The 20071-nt window shown below is 40.1% G+C and overlaps 2 protein-coding genes across 2 annotated transcripts; one reads left to right on the top strand and one right to left on the bottom strand.

Annotated features, from left to right (window-relative positions):
* The first annotated feature begins 843 nt into the window (after positions 1–843).
* ZC2HC1B (zinc finger C2HC-type containing 1B) lies at positions 844–16623 on the top strand. The gene is made up of 8 exons (XM_087719019.1): positions 844–880; positions 4981–5045; positions 8765–8884; positions 10730–10868; positions 11741–11871; positions 13979–14081; positions 14932–15004; positions 16447–16623. Exons 1-8 carry the CDS (start codon positions 844–846, stop codon positions 16469–16471), a joined length of 693 nt encoding a protein of 230 aa, XP_087575145.1. The 3' UTR covers positions 16472–16623.
* Positions 16624–17870: 1247 nt separating this feature from the next.
* Positions 17871–18643, bottom strand: SF3B5 (splicing factor 3b subunit 5). The gene has a single exon (XM_087718334.1). The coding sequence runs from the start codon at positions 18527–18529 to the stop codon at positions 18269–18271; it is 261 nt and encodes an 86-aa protein (XP_087574460.1). The 5' UTR covers positions 18530–18643; the 3' UTR covers positions 17871–18268.
* Between the last annotated feature and the right edge of the window lie 1428 nt (positions 18644–20071).

Raw genomic sequence — 20071 nt, 5'->3', positions numbered from 1 at the left:
TGACCATGTCACCAATGACACAGTATGGGAGCCAATGGGCATTGCTCCAATACCTGAGAAAATGCAGGAGAAACATGGCCAGTAATATGGCCATGTCCTGTGAGCAGCCTCCCCACACCTCTGCCTGCATCAATTTTAACACAGGTGGCAAGCACCCAATGGAAACTGAAGCAAAGATGGCAAGACACAAGAAATTCAAACATGAAAACTGTTCAGTTGGACCTGGATGCTACATTTGATATACAAGATGACATTCATCAATTCAAAAAGTGGACCCTGCACCTCTGGGAATAATGCTAGGAGGAAGATGAATTTATTTTTATATTTTTGGTTGCTGTATAAAGGAGGGAGATTCAAGGAAAATTACTGGGCTTGGCAGAAGTCAAGTTTAAGATTTTATAGGAATCTGTAAAATTTCACATCAATGGGCATCACTCTTTAAAAGCTGCCTTTTGTGAATGTATCTCGTCTTTTTATGTACACTTGAGAGCATATGCACCAAAGACAAATTCCTTGTGTGTCCAATCACACTTAGCCAATAAAGAATTCTATGAGCTTTAAAAACAGCTTTGAAACTGGCTAAAGTTTCCATATTTATTTATTAAATTTCTATCCTCCCTTTATTATTTTACAAGTAAGGCAGCAAAAATACATAATACTGTGCATCATTACATGATGGGTGAACTGTCTGTGTCATAATTGTTTAATTGGTCAGCCAGTGACATTTCACTTGGAATCCTGCAAGCAAGGGAACTAGACAACAGAAAGTCAGCTATCAGGTACATCTGTATCCCTGAAAAAAATAATAATATTAAAGAGAACCTGAAAACACTGTGCTATGAAATGAGTTTGGATTCTGAAAACAAAGCAAATGCCACAGGTATGAAGTATCTAACAACATAGCTATTCTGAATGTTGGTTAACTATCACAGTGAAACAATTTGTCAGTGTTTTTATATAAAAGTATTTCAAACTGGTATCTTTGCTTGATGTGTTTAGAAGTATCTAGCCTTTATTCAATGACTACCTTATGATAAATCCCATGCAGTGATGTACAGGTGAAACTCGAAAAATATGGAAAAACAAATTAATTCCAAGTGAAGATGAAATAATAAGAAAGGTTATGGATTGTGCTGAAATGGACAAACTAACTAAAGAAATCCAGGGAAAATAAGAATTAGAATTCTATCAGATATGGGATAAATGGTATAGGTGAATGAAGGAAAGAAACAGGAATCAATGAAGGAATATAACAAAACTCAAAAAATAATAGTTATGGGTAAAATAAGAGGGTGAAGAATGGTGAAATCCAAATGAAATACAAAAGAAGGGGAAATAATATAAGGTGAGAGGTATCGATTGATAATTGCTATTGGAAAGAACAGGAAGCTCCTGTTCGTATTGTATTGTGTAAATGTGGTGTACGTCTTAAGTTTTGTGTGTGTGTATTTTACATGTTTGTTAATAAAAAAATAATAAAAATATACAAAAATCCATTTATTTCAGTAATGCAACTTAAAAGGTGAAACTAATATATGAGATAGACTCATTACATGCAAAGCAAGATAGTTCAAGCCGTGATTTGTCATAATGGTGATGATTATGGCTTAACAGCTCATGAAAACCCCAAATCCACAATCTCAGAAAATTAGAATATTGTGAAAAGGTGCAATATTCTAGGCTCAAAGTGTCCCATTCTAATCAGTTAATTAAGCCATAACACCTGCAAAGGATTTCTGAGCCTTTAAATGGTCTCTCAGTCTGGTTCAGTAGGAATCACAATCATGGGAAAGACTGCCGATTTGACAGTTGTGCAGAAAACCATCATTGACACCCTCCATAAGGAGGGAAAGCCTCAAAAGGTAATTGCAAAAGAAGTTGGATGTTCCCAAGGTGCTGCATCAAACACATTAATAGAAAGTTATGTGGAAGGGAAAAGTATGGAAGAAAAAGGTGCACAAGCAGCAGGGATGACCGCAGCCTGGAGAGGATTGTCAGGAAAAGGCCATTCAAAAGTGTTGGGGACTTTCACAGGGAGTGGACTGAGGCTGGAGTCAGTGCATTAAGAGCCACCACACACAGATGGATCCTGGATATGGGCTTCAAATGTCATATTCCTTTTGTCAAGCCGCTCCTGAACAACAAACAACGTCAGAAGCATCTTACCTGGGCTAAAGAAAAACAGACCTGGTCTATTGCTCAGTGGTCCAAAGTCCTCTTTTCTGATGAGAGCAACTTTTGCATCTCATTTGGAAACCAAGGACCCAGAGTATGGAGGAAGAATGGAGAGGCACACACTGAAAGATGATGAAGTTCAGTGTGAAGTTTCCACAGTCTTTGTTGATTTGGGGAACCATGTCATCTGCTGGTGTTAGTCCACAGTGCTTCATTAAGTCCAGGGTCAATGCAGCTGTCTACCAGGAGATTTTGGAGCACTTCATGCTTCCTTCTGCAGACGAGCTTTATGGGGATGTTGACTTCATTTTCCAGCAGAACTTGGCACCTGCCCACACTGTCAAAAGCACCAAAACCTGGTTTAATGACTGTGGGGTTACTGTGCTTGATTGATCAGCAAACTCGCCTGACTGAACCCCAGAGAGAATCTATGGGGCATTGCCAAGAGAAAGATGAGAGACATGAGACCGAACAATGCAGAAGAGCTGAAGGCCGCTATTGAAGCATCCTGGTCTTCCATAACACCTCAGCAGTGCCACAGGCTGATAGCTGCCATGCCACACCGCATTGAGGCAGTAATTGCTGCAAAAGTGGCCGAAACCAAGTGCTGAGTACATATGCATGCTTATACTTTTCAGAGGTCCAATATTGTTCTATGTACAATGCACACAATCCTTGTTTTATTGATTGCATGTAATATTCTAATTTTCTGAGATTGTAGATTTGGGGTTTTCATGAGCTGTAAGCCATAATCATCACAATTATGACAAATCACGGCTTGAACTATCTTGCTTTGCATGTAATTAGTCTATCTCATATATTAGTTTCACCTTTTAAGTTGCATTACTGAAATAAATGAACTTTTGCACGATATTCTAATTTTTCGAGTTTCACCTGTAACTGTGTTACAATATTAGATAAGAATTGTTGATATGACTTTTTTGCCCCAGATGTTTTCTTAAAAGAGGGACGAGCCTAACTGTTTCTCTAACACTCTTGTTTTTGGATACCAAAGCAATAGAATAAGAATAGAGAAGAATTTTTGTAGCTCAGGGTTGAAATGAGGGATCCTTGGTGCTCTCTGAATTTAGTTGTTTACTTGTAGAATTGAGAACAAATCCCACTCCCCACTAGTACTGATAATACTAATTTGGGTAATGAAATGTCTGCAAGCAAACAACCAAATTGAGAGAGCACCAGGACCCCTCAAATAATTTTAAATTCAATGTATGTAAGAGCTGAGGTGGTTAAATGCAACACTGCAGGCTACTTCAGCTGACTGCAGTTCTGCAGTTCGGCTGTTCAAATCTTACCGGTTCAGGGTTGACTCAGCCTTCCATCCTTCCGAGGTGGGTAAAATGAGGACCCGGATTGTTGTTGGGGGCAATATGCTGACTCTGGAAACCTCTTAGAGAGGGCTGAAAGCCCTATGAAGCGGTATATAAGTCTAACTGCTATTGCTATTGCTATATTGTAAGAATTAACATATACAGTAAGTGCAGAATTAAGAATATTTAATTTACTCCTGTATTATGCCCTATATTTGATCAGGACTATGATGTTTAACCATACTTAATGGGAATGGATAGCTAGATATCACAAGGATTGTGTAACCATGATTCTCTAATATAAATGCACTGACATTAGCCAGGTTTGCAAATGATGCTAAGGAAACTGATAATTTTTGAATAAGCTACAGTGCCAAAGCCAAAAGCCACATAAATATGCTCTGTCATACTCTGATAATTTCAGGTGGATTCCTAAACAGTTTTTAAATAGCCCCACATACTATTTATTTTTGTAAAGTCTTGTACTTGAGAGTATTGAATTAAAAGTTGGGATAAAAATATTCTAAATGAATGACTGTTTCAGAATGTTTATTTAGGGTAATTTAAAGAAATATCTACTCAGCATGTATACTTCTATTCTTAGTAACAAGCTATCTCAAGCAACATTTCTTAGGCTTCTTTAGAATCCTAAAAGCAATAAAATAAATATGTAAATGACTTGCTGCAATATTTTATTTTTTAAGGTATCTGTGTTCAAAGAAATCTGTACATTGAAACAAAATTCTTGAAATAGCTCCTGCAAGATGATGCCATTGATTTTGTTAGTTTTTATCTTAAGCATCTGAGGATTTTCATTAAAACTGCATCCTCTGCCTCAAAGTTATATTAAGAAATTCAATGGAGGCAGAATGAATGAATTCAACACATTTTTTACTTTTAAAGTTGTAGACATATATAGCCTAAAAAGTACCCTGTTTCCTTGAAAATAAGACCTCCCCGGATAATAAACCCAATTGGGCTTTTGAGTGCATGCACTAAAATAAGCCCTTCCCCTGAAAATAAACCCTCCCCGAAAATATTGCAACACAGCAGCAGCCATGAGGTGACCACGCTCACCACCTCCTGTACCTCAAAAATAATAAGACCTCCCAAAAATAAGGCCACACGCTTATTTTGGGGGTCAAGCACTTATTTCAGGGGGGGGGGTCAAAAAATAAGACCCTGTCTTATTTTTGGGAAAACATGGTATAAAATGGACTGTTCTTGCAATGCAATTCATAACAGTATTAAGTCATTATATGATTTAGAATTAAGTTTTATTGAGCACTGGAACTTTTTTTTAACTCGGCTAGAGCATACTATTCAGTTACTCCTTCATAACAGATAAAATAAGTTCTGGATACTATTAATCTATTTCCTTTAGACTTAGGAAGGATGCTTAAGACTAGATTTACAGAGATGTTTGAAAACTGTTTATACTTAAGCGATAAATAGTAATTTTTCCTGTTCAACACAGAGGCTGGCGCACCAAATTTGTTTCTTTGCGACACCTGTGGAAGGCATTTTGCACTGGAAGCACTGGTAAAATAAGAGCATCTTGTACTGAATGTATTTAAATGATAAAAAAGGTACCTGTTTTAATCAAACTCACTCAATGAACGTCTCCTCAGAAACAAGTGGAATAGAAGGAAGATGTTTAGCAGGAAGATTGATGACAATTGTACTGATTTTGCAAGCAAAACAAAAGCCTTTGTGAAGCACAGACTTGTTCATCAAAGTGTATAATTCTATACTAAATGTGAGAGTGTTGATATAGTCCAACTCTGGAAAATCATGTTTATTGATTCAGAATCAGGATTCAAAATCTTATGATTCATTTTACCACTGTAGTGATTCACATAACAACCATGGCAAAAAAAAAGTTCATAAAATCCAGCTTGATTCACTTAATGATTGTCTTGCTGAGCCACAGAAATTCTGGTCCCAATTTTGGTCATTAATCAAGGACTACCAGTAACTACATATTAGGGAAGGGAAAACCCAAACCCTTAATATTTAAATTGGGTGAGGGTGGGTGGGTCTAAGTCATGTATTCCTGAAATCTTCCCAGCATCTGTATCACAATTCAGAGAAAATTAAATACAACATTTGGAATCACTAACCGCAAATGAAACCTATAATTAAGTTATAAACAAATGGGATATAAACCTGATACATACAGATTAGAAATAGCCACTGGCTCAGTTTTTCTCTGTGATACACAACCCTCCCTAACTGTTAAACTGGTCTCTAGTACCTCGTAGAGTCCCTGCTCCGGAGCTTGTCGGGTGTGAGACTCTGCTGGTGAAGTTGGACCTCAAGGGTCAAGTGGGTCTGCTGCTAACGTACCTGCCTCCCAACTGCGTTGCAGCAGCCCTCCCCTCGCTCCTCGAGTCAGTAGCCGAGCTGGCAATTGAGTTCCCCAGGCTTATGGTTTTGGGGGACTTCAATTTGCCATCGCTCGGTGAACACTCTGATGGGGCGCAGGAGTTCATGGCTTCCATGACAGCCATGGGCTTGACCCAAGTAATTCGGGGCCCAACCCACTCAGCGGGTCACATGCTCGACCTCGTATTTCTCTCGGAGCAGTGGATGTGTGATCTTGGTCTGAGGGGTAATGAGACCATACCCCTGTCGTGGTCAGACCACTGCCTACTGAGGCTTGACTTCCGGAGGCCAAACCCCCACCGTAGGGAGGAGGAATCGACCAGGTGGTTCCGCCCCAGGCGACTGATGGACCCTTTGAGGTTCCAGACGGAGCTTGGGGTTATTCCTGATACCCTCGCCCACAGTTCGGCGGAGACTCTGGCTGCTGCCTGGTACTCGGCGGCATCGGAGTCTCTTGACCGGATTGCGCCACTACGGCCCCTCCGGGTCAGCGGATCCCGGAGACCTCCTTGGTTCACCGAGGAGCTCCGGGAGAAGAAGCGCCGGAGGAGACGCCTAGAGCACTTGTGGAGGTCCGATAAGTCCGAGTCGAACCGAGCACTCCTAACAACTTGCACCAAGGAGTACATCAGGGCACTTAGGGCAGCAAAAAGATCTCATATTGCCACCTTGGTTGCGTCCACTGAGTCCCGCCCAGCCGCCCTGTTTAGGATAACCAGTTCCCTCCTAAATAGGAGGGATACGGGGGAACCCTTGCTGGGTAGAGCTGAGGATTATGCCCAATTCTTAGCGGACAAAGTTGCTCGGTTTCGGTCGGACTTGGACTCCACCGCTGAAGATCCAGCCGGGACACAAGAGGATCACTTGGCAAACCATCTCTGGGTTGAGTTTTGTTGCCTCTGGGGATGTGGACAAGGCCATTCGAGCTGTGAGTGCCTCCACCTGTATTCTGGACCCGTGTCCCTCCTGGCTGGTTGCCAACAGCAGTGAGGTGACACGTGGCTGGATCCAGGCGGTCATAACCGCCTCCCTTTGGGAGGGGCACTTCCCCGCCGCACTTAAAACGGCGGTGGTGAGACCCCTCCTGAAGAAACCATCCTTGGATCCAGCCATTTTAAATAACTACCGTCCTGTCTCCAACCTTCCCTTTGTTGGGAAGGTTGTTGAGAAGGTGGTGGCCTTCCAGCTTCAACGGGCCTTGGAGGAAGCTAGCTACCTTGACCCCTTCCAGTCCGGCTTCAGACCCAGTTACAGCACAGAAACCGCTTTGGTAGCATTGACTGATGATCTCTGGAGGGCCAGAGATGGAGGCCATGCGTCCATCCTGGTTCTCCTTGACCTCTCGGCGGCTTTCGATACCATCGACCATAGTATCCTTCTGCGACGACTGCGGAGGTGGGGGTGGGAGGCACTGTTTTGCAATGGTTCTCCTCCTACCTCTCGGACAGGTCGCAGTCGGTGTTGGTCGGGGGGCAGAGATCGTCCCTGAGGCCCCTAAAATATGGGGTGCCGCAGGGTTCGGTCTTATCCCCCCTACTATTTAACATATACATGAAACCGCTGGGCAAGATCATTCGGAGGCACGGGATAAAATACCATCAATATGCGGACGATACGCAATTGTATCTGTCCGCCCCGTGCCAACTCAATGAAGCGGTGGACGTGATGAACCAGGGTCTGGAGGCCGTTAAGAACTGGATGAGCGCTAACAAACTGGTACTCAACCCGGACAAGACCGAGTGGCTGTTGTGTTTCCCTCCCAACAATTTGGCTAATGTTCCATCTATCAGGCTGGGGGGGGGGTCAAATTTTATACCCCTCAGATAGGGTTCGTAACTTAGGAGTCCTCCTCGATCCACAGCTGACTCTCGACCATCATCTGTCAGCTGTGACCAGGGGGGCATTTGCCCAGGTTCGCCTGGTCCGCCAGTTACGACCCTACCTGAATCGGGAGGCTCTCACAACAGTCACTCGAGCCCTTGTGATCTCTAGGCTGGAATACTGCAATGTGCTCTACATGGGGCTGCCCCTGAACTGCATCCGGTGACTGCAGTTAGTTCAGAATGCGGCCGCGCGAGTGATAGTGGGCGCACCGCGGTTCGCCCACATAACACCCATCCTCCGCGAGCTGCACTGGCTACCTGTTGATCTCCGGGTGCGCTTCAGGGTGCTGATGACCATCTTTAAAGCCCTTCATGGTAGTGGATCTGAGTACTTGAGAGACTGCCTTCTGCCGATTACCTCCCTCCGACCGATAAGATCGCACAGACTGGGCCTCCTCCGAATTCCATCCGCCAGTCAATGCCGACTGGCGACTACACGGAGGAGAGCCTTTTCTGTTGCAGCTCCGACCCTGTGGAACGATCTCCCCGTCGAGATACGCACCCTCACCACCGTCCAGGCCTTCCGCGCAGCCCTCAAGATCTGGCTATCCCAACAGGCCTGGAGATAAGCCTCTAATTTGCCCCACCCGAGTGTTGAATGTTGAATGCAAGTTGTGTTTTTATTACTTTATTTTGCTCACATATTGTTTATTTTGAATTGCACCCCCTCCCTAATGATTCTAAGCCGCCCTGAGTCCCCTCAGGGAAAAGGGCGGCCTATAAATCCTAATAAAATACTAAAAAAAATAATACTCAAAACAGATTAGCCAATTAGCTTACCAAAAGCAGTGATTACATGCCATGAATTGGAGCAGACAGAAGTAACCTGTAATTTTGTGTGACACACAAGCACATTATTATTCCCAGTTAAGCATCAAGATACTGTACTACACTAAAGGTTGAAATGAGAGTTTAAAGTATCAAATCAAAAATAATATATGCCTGTGCTAGTTGAGGAACGTGACTGTATGACTTTTCCTTTCCCTTAAGGCAAGACACAATCCAATATGCAAAAAAATTTTCAACAAGAAGCGCAAGCCATTCAATTCCTTGAAACAACGACTACAGGGAACTGATATCCCAACAGTGAAAAAGAAGCCACCCACAAAGGTAGATCTCTCAACACCATTCCCATATTTTCATCAATACTGTGTTTCCCCAAAAATAAAACAGGGTCTTATTTTATTTTGATCCTGAAATAAGCACTTGGAGTTATTTTCAGGGAGGTCTTATTATTTTTGAAGTGCAGGAGGCGGCAAGCGTGGTCACCTCATGGCTACTGCTATGTTGTGCGTCGCTGGGCCTGCCACTCTTTTTGCGCTGGCGATTAGCATGACAGAAGAGGTTCGCTGGCTAGGGTTGTGGGAGCGGCTATTAGGTAAGAGTGTGTGGGGTGCATGGGGCATGTCCCCCCCCTCTGGCTGCACAAATATTTTCGGGGAGGGCTTATTTTAGCACATGCACTCAAAAGCCTGATTGGGCTTATTATCCGGAGAGGTCCCATTTTCGGGAAAACAGGGTATGTTTTAAGGAGTACCAAAGCCTTGCCATTGAGATGATTTGCTACAATAGAGCTGGAGAAGTGGATGTCTGGATTCTTTATACAGACTGGGGCTGTCCTAATATAGAAGTTTGGATGGTCCCATAACATTTATTACTTGATCACCAACATTCAGCTAATGCCTGGAATTCCAACCTTTTGTTATTGGATATAAAATGGGGTGGACATTATTTGTCTTCTGCTGCCCTGCCAACATTCACTTGAAATAAATGCTGTTAACAGGAATAGCATTAGGGGCTCATCCCTTATTTACAAAGAGGTGTCATTTGTATTTTCAGGCCTAGAAATGTAAACTTTTAGGGCGCACCCTTTTTGCGTCATCTATGTAGCTGCTATCAGGATTCAACCATGTTCTTCCCCCCGAATGAATGAATTTAGCTTCTCACCTTATCCATAAACTCAGCCATGGCACATAAATGGCTTTGGACCAGTCATTCCGCCTCAGCCCAATATATCTTTCAGGCTTGTGGTGGAAGGGGAAATAATGGAGGGAGTGTTAGATACGCTGGTTTATGTTTCTGTAGAAAAGGTGTAATGTAATACGCTGCTTCTCACCTTCCCTTCCATTTGTCCTACTCCGTCAGACCTCCCAAGCAATCTCCTTTTCCAAACATTCATCACTTCCATCCAATGACTATTGGCGCTCCCACAACAAAGCAAACCTGGGAAATTCTGTTTGTCCTAAACAGATAATAATAATAATAATAATAATAATAATAATAATAATAATAATAATAATAATAATAATAATAATAATAATAATAATAATAATAATATACACATATTTTGTACCCGCAAGCCAGTATTGACTCCTGGAGACTGCTTGGATTAGTCCCTGCAGTTTCTTGGCAACATCTTCAGAAGTGGTTTGCTATTGCCTGCTTCCTAGGGCTGAGAGGATGTGACTGCACCATGGTCACCCAGCTGGTCTTGTGCCTAAGGCAGGACAAAAGCTCAGAGTATCTCCATTTCCAGCCAGATGGCTTATCGCAGTGGTGAAATTCATTTTTTTTTACTACCGGTTCTATGGGCATGGCTTGGTGGGTGTGGCTTGGTGGCAGGGCAGGGGAAAGATAAATCTCCATTCCCACCCCATTCCAGGGGAATGATACTACAAAATCTCCATTCCCACCCCACTCTGGGGTCAGCCAGAGGTGGCATTTGCCGATTCTCTGAACTACTCAAAATTTCCACTACCGGTTATTCAGAACCTGTCAGAACCTGCTGGATTTCACCCCTGTCTTAACCACTACTCAAGCTGTCTCTTTTAATAGCCATTGGAATTCTTTTATTATTCATAATCTGTACAAAATCTCTTAAAATTGTTTTTCAAAGCAACACCTGTAATTAATATGTGCTCTGATTGGCGAAAGGGAAATCTAATTCCTTTGCAGAATGGACAGGAGAGAAAATTGAATTGGAGACAACAGCATGAAGATTTTATTTCAGCCATCAGAGCCGCTAAACTTGCAACTCGAGCCATGAAAGAAGGCCGTCCTCTTCCACCACCACCACCTCCGTCCATTAACCCAGGTGGTTTACTTGTACTGAAACTACATCTTGGCTTAAAAAATCAGAAAAGTTTGTTTGAAGAACCAGAGCAGATGTCCCTGAATCATGGTGGTAGAGAGTAATAGTCTCTAAAGGTTTCTCAGCCTAATTTTTTTCCTACTATATGATGGCTGCAGATGGTGATTCTTTCAGTGAATGTGTAGTGGCCCTCATATTTTCAAACAGTGTTTCTATCTAATCTCAAAACTTGAAAGAGTTTAAAAAATAATTTGGAAGGTTTTTGAAGAAAACGTTCTGGAATATATTAGGTAAGCAGCTGTCAACCTTTGAGGCAGGACAGGAAACTTTGGCTATATTGATATAGTTATAAAATCTTGAAAGCTGGAGTGTGTTTGTCCTCTCACACCCCAATGAATTAGAATTCAATCTGTCTGAATTTCTTTCTCAAACTTCCTGTTTCTTGGACTTAATGTATGCTTTTTGGTAATAATCTCTCCTTTTCTCCAGTGACTCTTTACACTAAATCTTCTTCTACTTTGTTACTGTTTCCAAACAAAGGAATTTAAAAAAGAAGAAAAGGTTATAAATACTCAAGAGAATATGACTAAAATGACCAAATATATTTGTAGATACAATACGTTCTCTGAAAGTAGATAACTTTCTGAGTCAAAAACTGGTATAATTCTGACAATTACTAAACATGTATTGTGAGCAGGGCTTTTCCCTCTTCTTGCCTAGGGCTTGAGGAATAACAGCTTTCTATAGCATTCTTAAGAGTAGAACTATGGAAATATCATTCATTCATTCATTTGCTCCATTTCTATAAAGTTGTCATTCATACACTCATTCTCCAAATATCATTTGAGATAGTCAAGGTGCTTTTTTGTATTCAGATTATATTCAGTGTCCTTATTGTATGAGAAGGTTTAATCAGACTGCGGCAGAAAGGCACATCAACTTTTGCAAAGAACAAGCTGCCAGACGATCCTTTGCCCCAGGCCAGAAGGGAGGCAAACCAGCTTCAGTAAGTAACTGGACTGTATTCAAGCTATTTTGCTTCTACCATTTTTCTCTCATCCTTTTTTGAAGAATCATCATACATGGCAGAATTTTGACCAAAATTTGGTCAAAATTCTGTCATTGTTGTGGCTCTTTTACTTCAGGTTCAGGAAATGACAAGTAATCCTTTGGGATAAGGAATAGACGAAAACTACATTTTTTTTCTTTTCCAGTTATTTTTTTACATAAAAACTTTCTTTGGACTAGAATATTAAATTAGAATTCCTAATGGTTACCTTTTCTGAAACTTAGAAAAAGATGATGGCTCAATTATGTGCATACAATATTCAGAAGCCATAATTTAAAAAAAGCTCACCATACTCAAATATATTCAAAGTGAATGTTTTGGGAAGATGATGACAGTTCTCCAACTGACCAATGGAGGATTACATGGTTTTTACATGCTGAGCTCAAAGGAAAAATCAAAGGAAAATCTTAGAAGAAATTTGGGTTCTGCAATTCCTAGACACTTGGAGCATCACTTTCTAAATACAGACTTTTTAACTTCTCCAAAGACTGTAAGTCAAAAGAATTGGCTTTACTCAGCAACAAACAATTGTTTATTATGTTTTTATTAATATACTATAAATTGTGTCTATAGAGCTTTTCAGTCATCCAGGTCATGGTTGTCCAAAGGTGCTTTTTCAGGAGGCAATTGGACTTTTTTCTTTTGAAGACGTTTTGATTCTCACCCAAGAAGCTTCTTCAAATCTGACAGGATAGTGGGAAATTGAGGGATTTATACTCCTTGCAGACAGCTGGTCATCTGCATCCTTTTAGAAGGTTGTTGAAGCACTTGGAAGTTTATTTGTGTCCTCAGGGTCACCTGAGTAGTCTTCTTGGTTCCTGTAGTCTGCATTTTTTTCTTTTTTCCTCTGGAAATCCATTCCTACTCCCACACCATTTGACGGGTGTTGATCCCAAATTGTATAACTAAAAGTCTGTAGAGATTTGCATCCTTTTAGAGCAGAGGTATCTAAGTCGCGTCATCAAGGTGGCGTCAAATGATGTATTGGGACTTTTTTTCCTTCACTGAACTGGGTGGGGGAGGGGGCAGCACATGGCACAACCAGCTTGCAGGCCACGAGTTTGACAACCCTGTTTTAGAGGGTCGTTGAAGCTATACAATTTGGGATGAGCACCCTCCAAATGCTTCAATAATGAGCTTCTTGGATGAGAAGTGAAACATCTTCAAAAGAAAAAAACAAAAAAGTCATTTGCCTCCTGTAAAAGCATCTTTGGGACTACAAACTGGAGTTTATTATAGTAACGAGCCATTGGATAGAACACAGTATTGCAGGCTGACTCCACCCACTGCCAGGAGTTCGATCCTGATCAGCTCAAGGTTGACTCAGCGTTGCTAAAATGAGGACCCATTTTTTTGAGGACAATATGCCGACTCTGTAAATTACTTAGTGCTGTAAAGCACTATGAAGTGGTATAAAAGTCTAAGAGCTTTTGCTATTGCTATTCTGCCCAGTAGCATGATTATGAGCAGAGCTGGAATAAGAGTTAAGATTACAAGAGATTTTAAAGCTCTTTGGAAGCAAGAGTTTTATGGTTTTCTGCAAATATTACTGTGTTTATCAAGACTCACAGAATTGTCCTTATACCTTTAACATATTTATCATTCATATAATTAACTGAAAATTGCACTAGATTGTAATATTCTATTACTACTTAGCAAGCAAGGAATAGAACTAGTAATTGCTCTTGAAGTATTCTAGGTTTGGGTTGGGTTGAGATGCAAAAGTTTTAAAAACTTGCAGTCTATTTAGCTCAGCAACAATTATAAAGAATTTTAAATGGATTTTTAAATGGATTTTAGTTATGACGAAGTCAGCTGAGAATCAAAGATATGTGGTAGACAGTAGTGAATTAGGAAAATTATTTAGATAGGAATTTCTCTGCCAAGTGAAGTTTACTGGGAATATATAAAAATTGATCAATCAGTATCAATGTATCTTTTATTCTTGCTCCTTTGAAGATTTTTTAAAATGTAAAAATGATTATATTACACTGTGAGAGCCTCCATTTCGATGCTGTTTAGTTCTGTACACTCTGTTTTCTAGGGAAAACAAGGAGTTTCCAAAAAAGAACCAACTTTAACAAATGCTGTGGGGACACTACTTCAAAATAGATTACAAGGGGCAAATACTGGCCAATCTGTAACAGGTAAATGACAACATATCTGAAATGCTTAGAAATACTGAATGCTTAAAGTCATCCCAACAGAACTGCAACAGCTATATTTTACCAATAATGCCATATTTGCAGATACCATATATCAGAAATGTCCAACCTTGACAATTTTAAGACCTGTGGACTTCAACTCCCAGAATGACTGGCTGGGAAATTCTGAGAGTTGAAGTTTTTATATCCAATACAGCATTTTTTGGAATCTTAAAAAAAAATCTTCTCTACAATATTGTTACATAAATCTTATACTATAAAATCAAGCTTAGCTACTGATAGGCCAACTGCATTTACAATTATGTCATATTAATTTGACATACAATGGAACAATACATAATCTAGTCTAATGTATAGTTTTCTGCAGTTTTTTTGCTGTTCTATATTGTTAATTTAAAAGCATGATTGATTGTATAATTTTTATTCACGTGAAATGCTTAAGAGAATAAATAATTTTAGGACAATCTAGCAAAATCATGTAATATAAATTGGAGGTAACTGTTCTCATTGTTTGCTTCTCGAGTTACTGACATTCATATTAACATATAGTATTTGGGTGAGCTAAAATTGATGCTCAATATCTTTTTGCTGATTAATTACTCTGACTTAATTTCAAAATTATATCATGCAAGCAGCACGCATCGTACTTCTATTTGAGTAACGTTCAAAAGGTGGATTTAGGATTAACAACTACTGAGCTACTGTTAAATTCCACCATTTAATGTAAAATGGGTGAATTAATGCTTCAGTTCTGTAATTTGAATTAAATTGCTTGAATGTGCTGATCATTCTTAAGATATATTTTTCAGAGTTCTTTATTCTTGTTTTAAAGGACATGGTATTGAAAATTCAGCTGGAGCAGTACACAAAAAAATATCCCCCATTTCCTCTGGAACAGAATCTGGGTAAGATACATTGTGTAGATAAAAGGCTATAGTCTAATCTACCATATTGATCTGAGAGGATTTGGGCCCATATGATTCCTAGATCAGTAAAGTACAGGTAGTCCTCAATTTAGAACTATTAATTTAGTGACTGTTTGAAGTTACACTGGCACTGAAAAAGGTGATTTACAACTGGTCCTTGAACTTAAACCATCATAGCATCTCCATGTTCATGTAATCAAAATTCAGGCACTTGGCAACCAGTATGTATTTATGACATGAGCAGCATCCTTGGGTCACTTGTGACTTTTCCAGCAAAATCAATGGAGGAAGTCAGATTCCCTTAACCATTGCATGATCCTCTTTACAATTGCCATGATTCGTTTAACAAGCATTTTTTTTTGGGGGGGGGGGAGGCCGTAAAAGGCCATGACTCACTGAACAATTGCCATGCTTAGGAATGGAAATTCTGATACAATTGTGTCATACACTGAGGAGTACCTAATAGGTAAAAAAACAGGATTATACATGGGAAACAGCTTTAAATCACCCAGAAATCATAAAATCCAGCTCTTCTTATTTTCCCTTCCAGAAAAGACTAGGCTGTTTTGTTGCATAGAAATAAGTTATGAAATGGAAAACTGTAGCATTTACTGTATGCTTCATATCTATGACGTTATTTATTTCTCAAATATTTACTTCATTTTCATGTTTATCTTTACATAAACATACCATTTGCATGACTTGTTCTCATTTATATACATTTGATTTACTCGAAATACCAAGCCACAGATCAGTTTCATTAAACATAACTACTATACTGACAGCTTTCTTTATCAAAGGCTTTAGTTATAAAATATGAAATTGTTCCAAAATTCTGATACTTCCTGTGAATTCTTAAGCCTCCCTGGTCAGTTTATTTATATCCCATCTTTTTTTAAATAAATAACCCAAGGCAACAAACATGCCTGATACTTCTTCTACACAATAACAACCCTATGAGGAGTATTGGGTTGAGAAAACGATTGGTTCAGTCAACCAGCCAGCTTTCATGCTCAAGGCAGGACTAGGACCTAGTCTCCTGGTTTCTAGGCCAGCATTTTAACCACATCATCAAACTGGCTTTGTTATTGGTATAGTGACTGATATAAATTAGTTTTTTATAGTTGCAAACTGGAGCTATCAATAGCACATTATTTCCCAGTTTTTTCCACTCTTTTCATCCTGTACATACTTAACTAATTTATTTCCTTCAGCCTCTTAAACCAACTTTTTGTTCATATTCCCTTTTCTCCTGTGCTACTTGTTCTTCTATTTTCCAAAGATGCAATGTAATAGAACAAATATGTCCAGCATGACCGTGAAACCATATTGTACTTTCTCAAATTGGCCAGTGCATCAGGCTGTTGTGTTATCATCTGCTTTATTTCAGACTACCTAAATTAATGCTTGACTGTTCTTAGGGCTCCAACTCAGGGAAGAAGATGAGAGCATGCCCACCAAATTTCTGAATAGCAGCCTTTACTTTTTACAGCACCTGAATTAGAAGAGCTCAGAAAACCAGTTTACATACATTCAGCCTACCATCACTTTTAAAACTTGTATGATGGATTGAAGTGTGATAATAAAACTAGCAGTCATATTTCCGTTTTTACAGGTGATAATCTTATGTATAAGAATGTTTCCAGCTTTATGGCCTATGTTTTCTATTTTTTCCCCTCTTTGGTCAACTCCTATGCTGCCTTAATCAAAAAGTGACTCTAGACACTTTACACAATAGAACTAAAATGTCCAGTAAATAACAACTAAAAACAATTAAACAGTATCACCAAATACCATACATAGGACTGACTGGGAAGCATAACACCACAAATATATTTTTCATCATATTACACACTAGTCTATCCTCCTGCAGGTATAATAAGAGCCAGGTTTTTTATGGAAGCCTCAAAGTGTTGGGCCACAGAACTCAGTGGATATGTTGTTTCACTGAGCTACCAAGAAATGTCTTCTAAGGTATCACCAGTCTGTGTTTTATAGCTGGAAACAAGTTTCAAATTCTTTCAGATCTTACTTAGGCAATAACCATAGGAGAAAAACATCCCTGTAGCTAACTAGGAACTGAGCTGTTACCTATGTAGAGGATTTTGGTGTGCTGCCTTTGAATCAGTCTTAATTTCTGGTGATTGCTGAGGCTGGTTCCTGCAATTTCTTTTGCAAATTTTTCCAAAGCAATTTTCCATTGTTTTCTTCCAAGGTTTGGGATTGACTGGCCCAAAGTCACCCTGCTACCTTTAAGTTTAAAACTAGAACTCCTAGTCCCCCAATTTCTGCAGACAACTAAACTGGCTCTTGAAGAGAATATTACAACAGTGCAAATGGAAAATGACTGAGGGATGAATGACTGTGTGAATGGCCTACTCATCAGGAAAGGACATAATTTGCACACCAAATAGATCTGTTCAAAAGCCCTCTTGATCACAGCTACCTACTTTCTCATTGAACAGGAGCCCAGAATCCAGGAGCCCCAAATTTTGTACTGGTTTTATCTGGGGCAGCACCACCCAGTTAGGTATCACAAAATACGTTATGCAAAATACGTTTTACATTAGTCTATTGAGCAATACACTAGTTAACAAATATAAACCTTTGGTTCTGTCATTAAAACTAATTTAAAGTAGGGTGACCAAGCATAGGGATCTTTGTACAGAAATCATCATACAAATGGCCAATTACACTTTCTTCCTTTTTTCTTTTTTATCAGAGATCGCTCAAGGGCTACATAGCCACAAGGTACAAATTTAGATGATTTTGGAGATGCATTAATACTATCCCATCTGTCAGGGGTTCGTTAGTTTGCTGTTTTAATTGATTACCCACACATTAATTTATTTATTTAAAAAAGCATAATCTTTTATTAAACCGAATTGTGAAAATGCCTCCCAAACACTTCAAAGTGGGAAATGAAAAAAAAAAAAAAAAGGGGGGGGGGAGAGATGCATTTGCAAGTCTTCAAAGCAAGCCACCCCAGTGCCGGTCTACGGGAAACCATCGGGCTCCGCTCTGCTCCGTCCCAAATCCCCACAGGCTACAGAGGGCAAAAGTTCAGACAATGCCCTCCCCGCCATGCACGGTGTACGAAACACGTCGGAATCAATTTAACTGCGCAAGTCCACAAGCAGTCACGGGTGGGTGGAAAGAGGCGGTGCAGAATCGAATCGTTCCCCGGCGGCCAAGGATTCTTTCCTTCCTTCCTCGTTCGGGTGGGCTGCACGGCTGCAAAGCTTAAGACTCGTCAGGCTTGTCGGCGGGCGGCCCGCAGGGTTGCAGCATCTTCTCCATGAGGTTGAAACGGACGCGGGCTTTGCTTTCGTCCTCGGCGATGGCGAAGTAGTTGAGCAGGTCGAAATGGCCCATGTAGGAGCAATAGGAGTCCCGGTGCTGGTTCACGAGCCACTCCCACTTGGTGGTGTCGGCATGGCCGGTCCCGATGTACTTGGACTGCAGGTGCTCCAACTGGCTGTGAATCGTGTAACGGTCCGTCATGATGCGCAAGAGAGGTTAGGACGCCACCTCGAAACAGGCCCCGGCGCGCACCAAACGGTCCTCAGAAAATGGAACCTGAAGGGAAAGAAGGTGGCCCGGCGACGCCACTTCCGCTTCCGGCTTTACCATCCTCAGGTCGCCTTGCGGCTAAATGTTCCTCTCTAGCCTTCCTTCGATGGTTACGATCATAATTTTCGCGAGGTGGGAAAGGGAGGGCTTTAGAGGCCAAGAAGCCCAGTAAGGGTTGTTCCCGCCTTCTTTTTAAACGAATGGAAGGGCCGGTTTCCTTTTCCTTTTTAATTTTAAAACGTCAATTAAAAAAAAAAGACAGTCGAAGTGCATCTTGGGGGTTGGAGTCTGTGGAGAAGAATGTTCATGTGACGTTGAAGAAGACGAATAGAATAACAGAGTTGGAAGGGATCTTGTAGGTCATCTAGTCCAACCCTTGCTGAAGCAGGAGACCTACCTATAGGATCTACTGTAATAATTTTCTCGGCAGCGCTACGAAATGCTCTAATTCTGCCACCCTTTGGGATTTTTAAAATGACTTTCTAGTTTACGGAACAGGAATTTCGGGATAGTCTCCTAGGCAGAAATTAAACAGGCGGAATTTTGCTTAGTGTTCCAGATAATTTCCCTTATCGGAAGTTAAAAACTCTTAATATTATCTCTAGATTAAGTTGGATGGCTGCTTTAAAGCAATCCCTCAAAAAGAATTACTGTCTCTTCATTCTTACTATTGAATGTGTTTATTTATTAGCTAATCCCAAATCACTCTTGTGCAAGCCAGGTCTTCATTTCTCAGATTAGTCAAGTGTTTTCACCAGCGTTTGTATGAAAGATTTGAAGCAGTAATTTAAGAAAGAATCTCTGAAGAGTGTGCCAAATGTTTACTGTTGCTGTCTACAGCCAAATAATAAGAATTTGGTTGTAAGGCTATTCTGTTTGTAGGAGATCCTTCCTATCCTTTTGTTTTGATACAAGAATGGACCTATGAAAGCAAAACTTTACAACACTTTCATCAGAGCAAATGATGGGGACAGATAACTATTCTGATTTCCTTCATACACTTAATAACTACTATATTTTTAAAAAGTTTTGAAATGTTGCTTGGATTACAAGCATGTCTGCCTCTGTAGTTAAAAAGAATAGCCGCTGGATGTCATAATTTCCTACTTTGCACAGAAGTTACAGTAATACATGTGTGTGCATGGTTTCTGTGTCTTGAGAATCAGAAAAGATCTATCAGAACCATGTTGTATAGTTTCTGCACTATAAGTGCAGCTGATTTTATAGTATATTTATTTTGGATGGTTTTTTAATAGTTTTTTTTTACTGTTTTAAAATGTTTTTATTGTTTTAATTCTAGTATATATTTTTGAATTACAAGCCACTCAGAATCATTGAGATGGGAGCCTATAAAAATTTAAATAAATAAATAAATTTGTGTTCTTGGATGGTAGAATACTGAGTTGTAATATATTTTTTCATTCTGGTAAACAAACTTGTGCATACATACTGTACACCTTTTAAAAAATATCT

Source organism: Thamnophis sirtalis, unplaced genomic scaffold, assembly GCF_051295495.1.
Source record: "Thamnophis sirtalis isolate CommonGarterSnake01/CBP01778 unplaced genomic scaffold, rThaSir2_p1.2 scaffold_6, whole genome shotgun sequence".
Lineage (NCBI taxonomy): Eukaryota > Metazoa > Chordata > Lepidosauria > Squamata > Natricidae > Thamnophis > Thamnophis sirtalis.
This window is presented reverse-complemented; position numbering and strand designations above follow the sequence as displayed.

Excerpts from the sequence above, each read along its gene's own strand:
- ZC2HC1B (XM_087719019.1), top strand. The coding sequence starts at position 844 with ATGAGTTTGGATTCTGAAAACAAAGCAAATGCCACAG. Across the intron at positions 881-4,980 it reads AAACAAAGCAAATGCCACAG|AGGCTGGCGCACCAAATTTG; the intron begins GTATGAAGTATC and ends TGTTCAACACAG. Across the intron at positions 14,082-14,931 it reads TACTGGCCAATCTGTAACAG|GACATGGTATTGAAAATTCA; the intron begins GTAAATGACAAC and ends CTTGTTTTAAAG.
- SF3B5 (XM_087718334.1), bottom strand. The coding sequence starts at position 18,529 with ATGACGGACCGTTACACGATTCACAGCCAGTTGGAGCACCTGCAGTCC.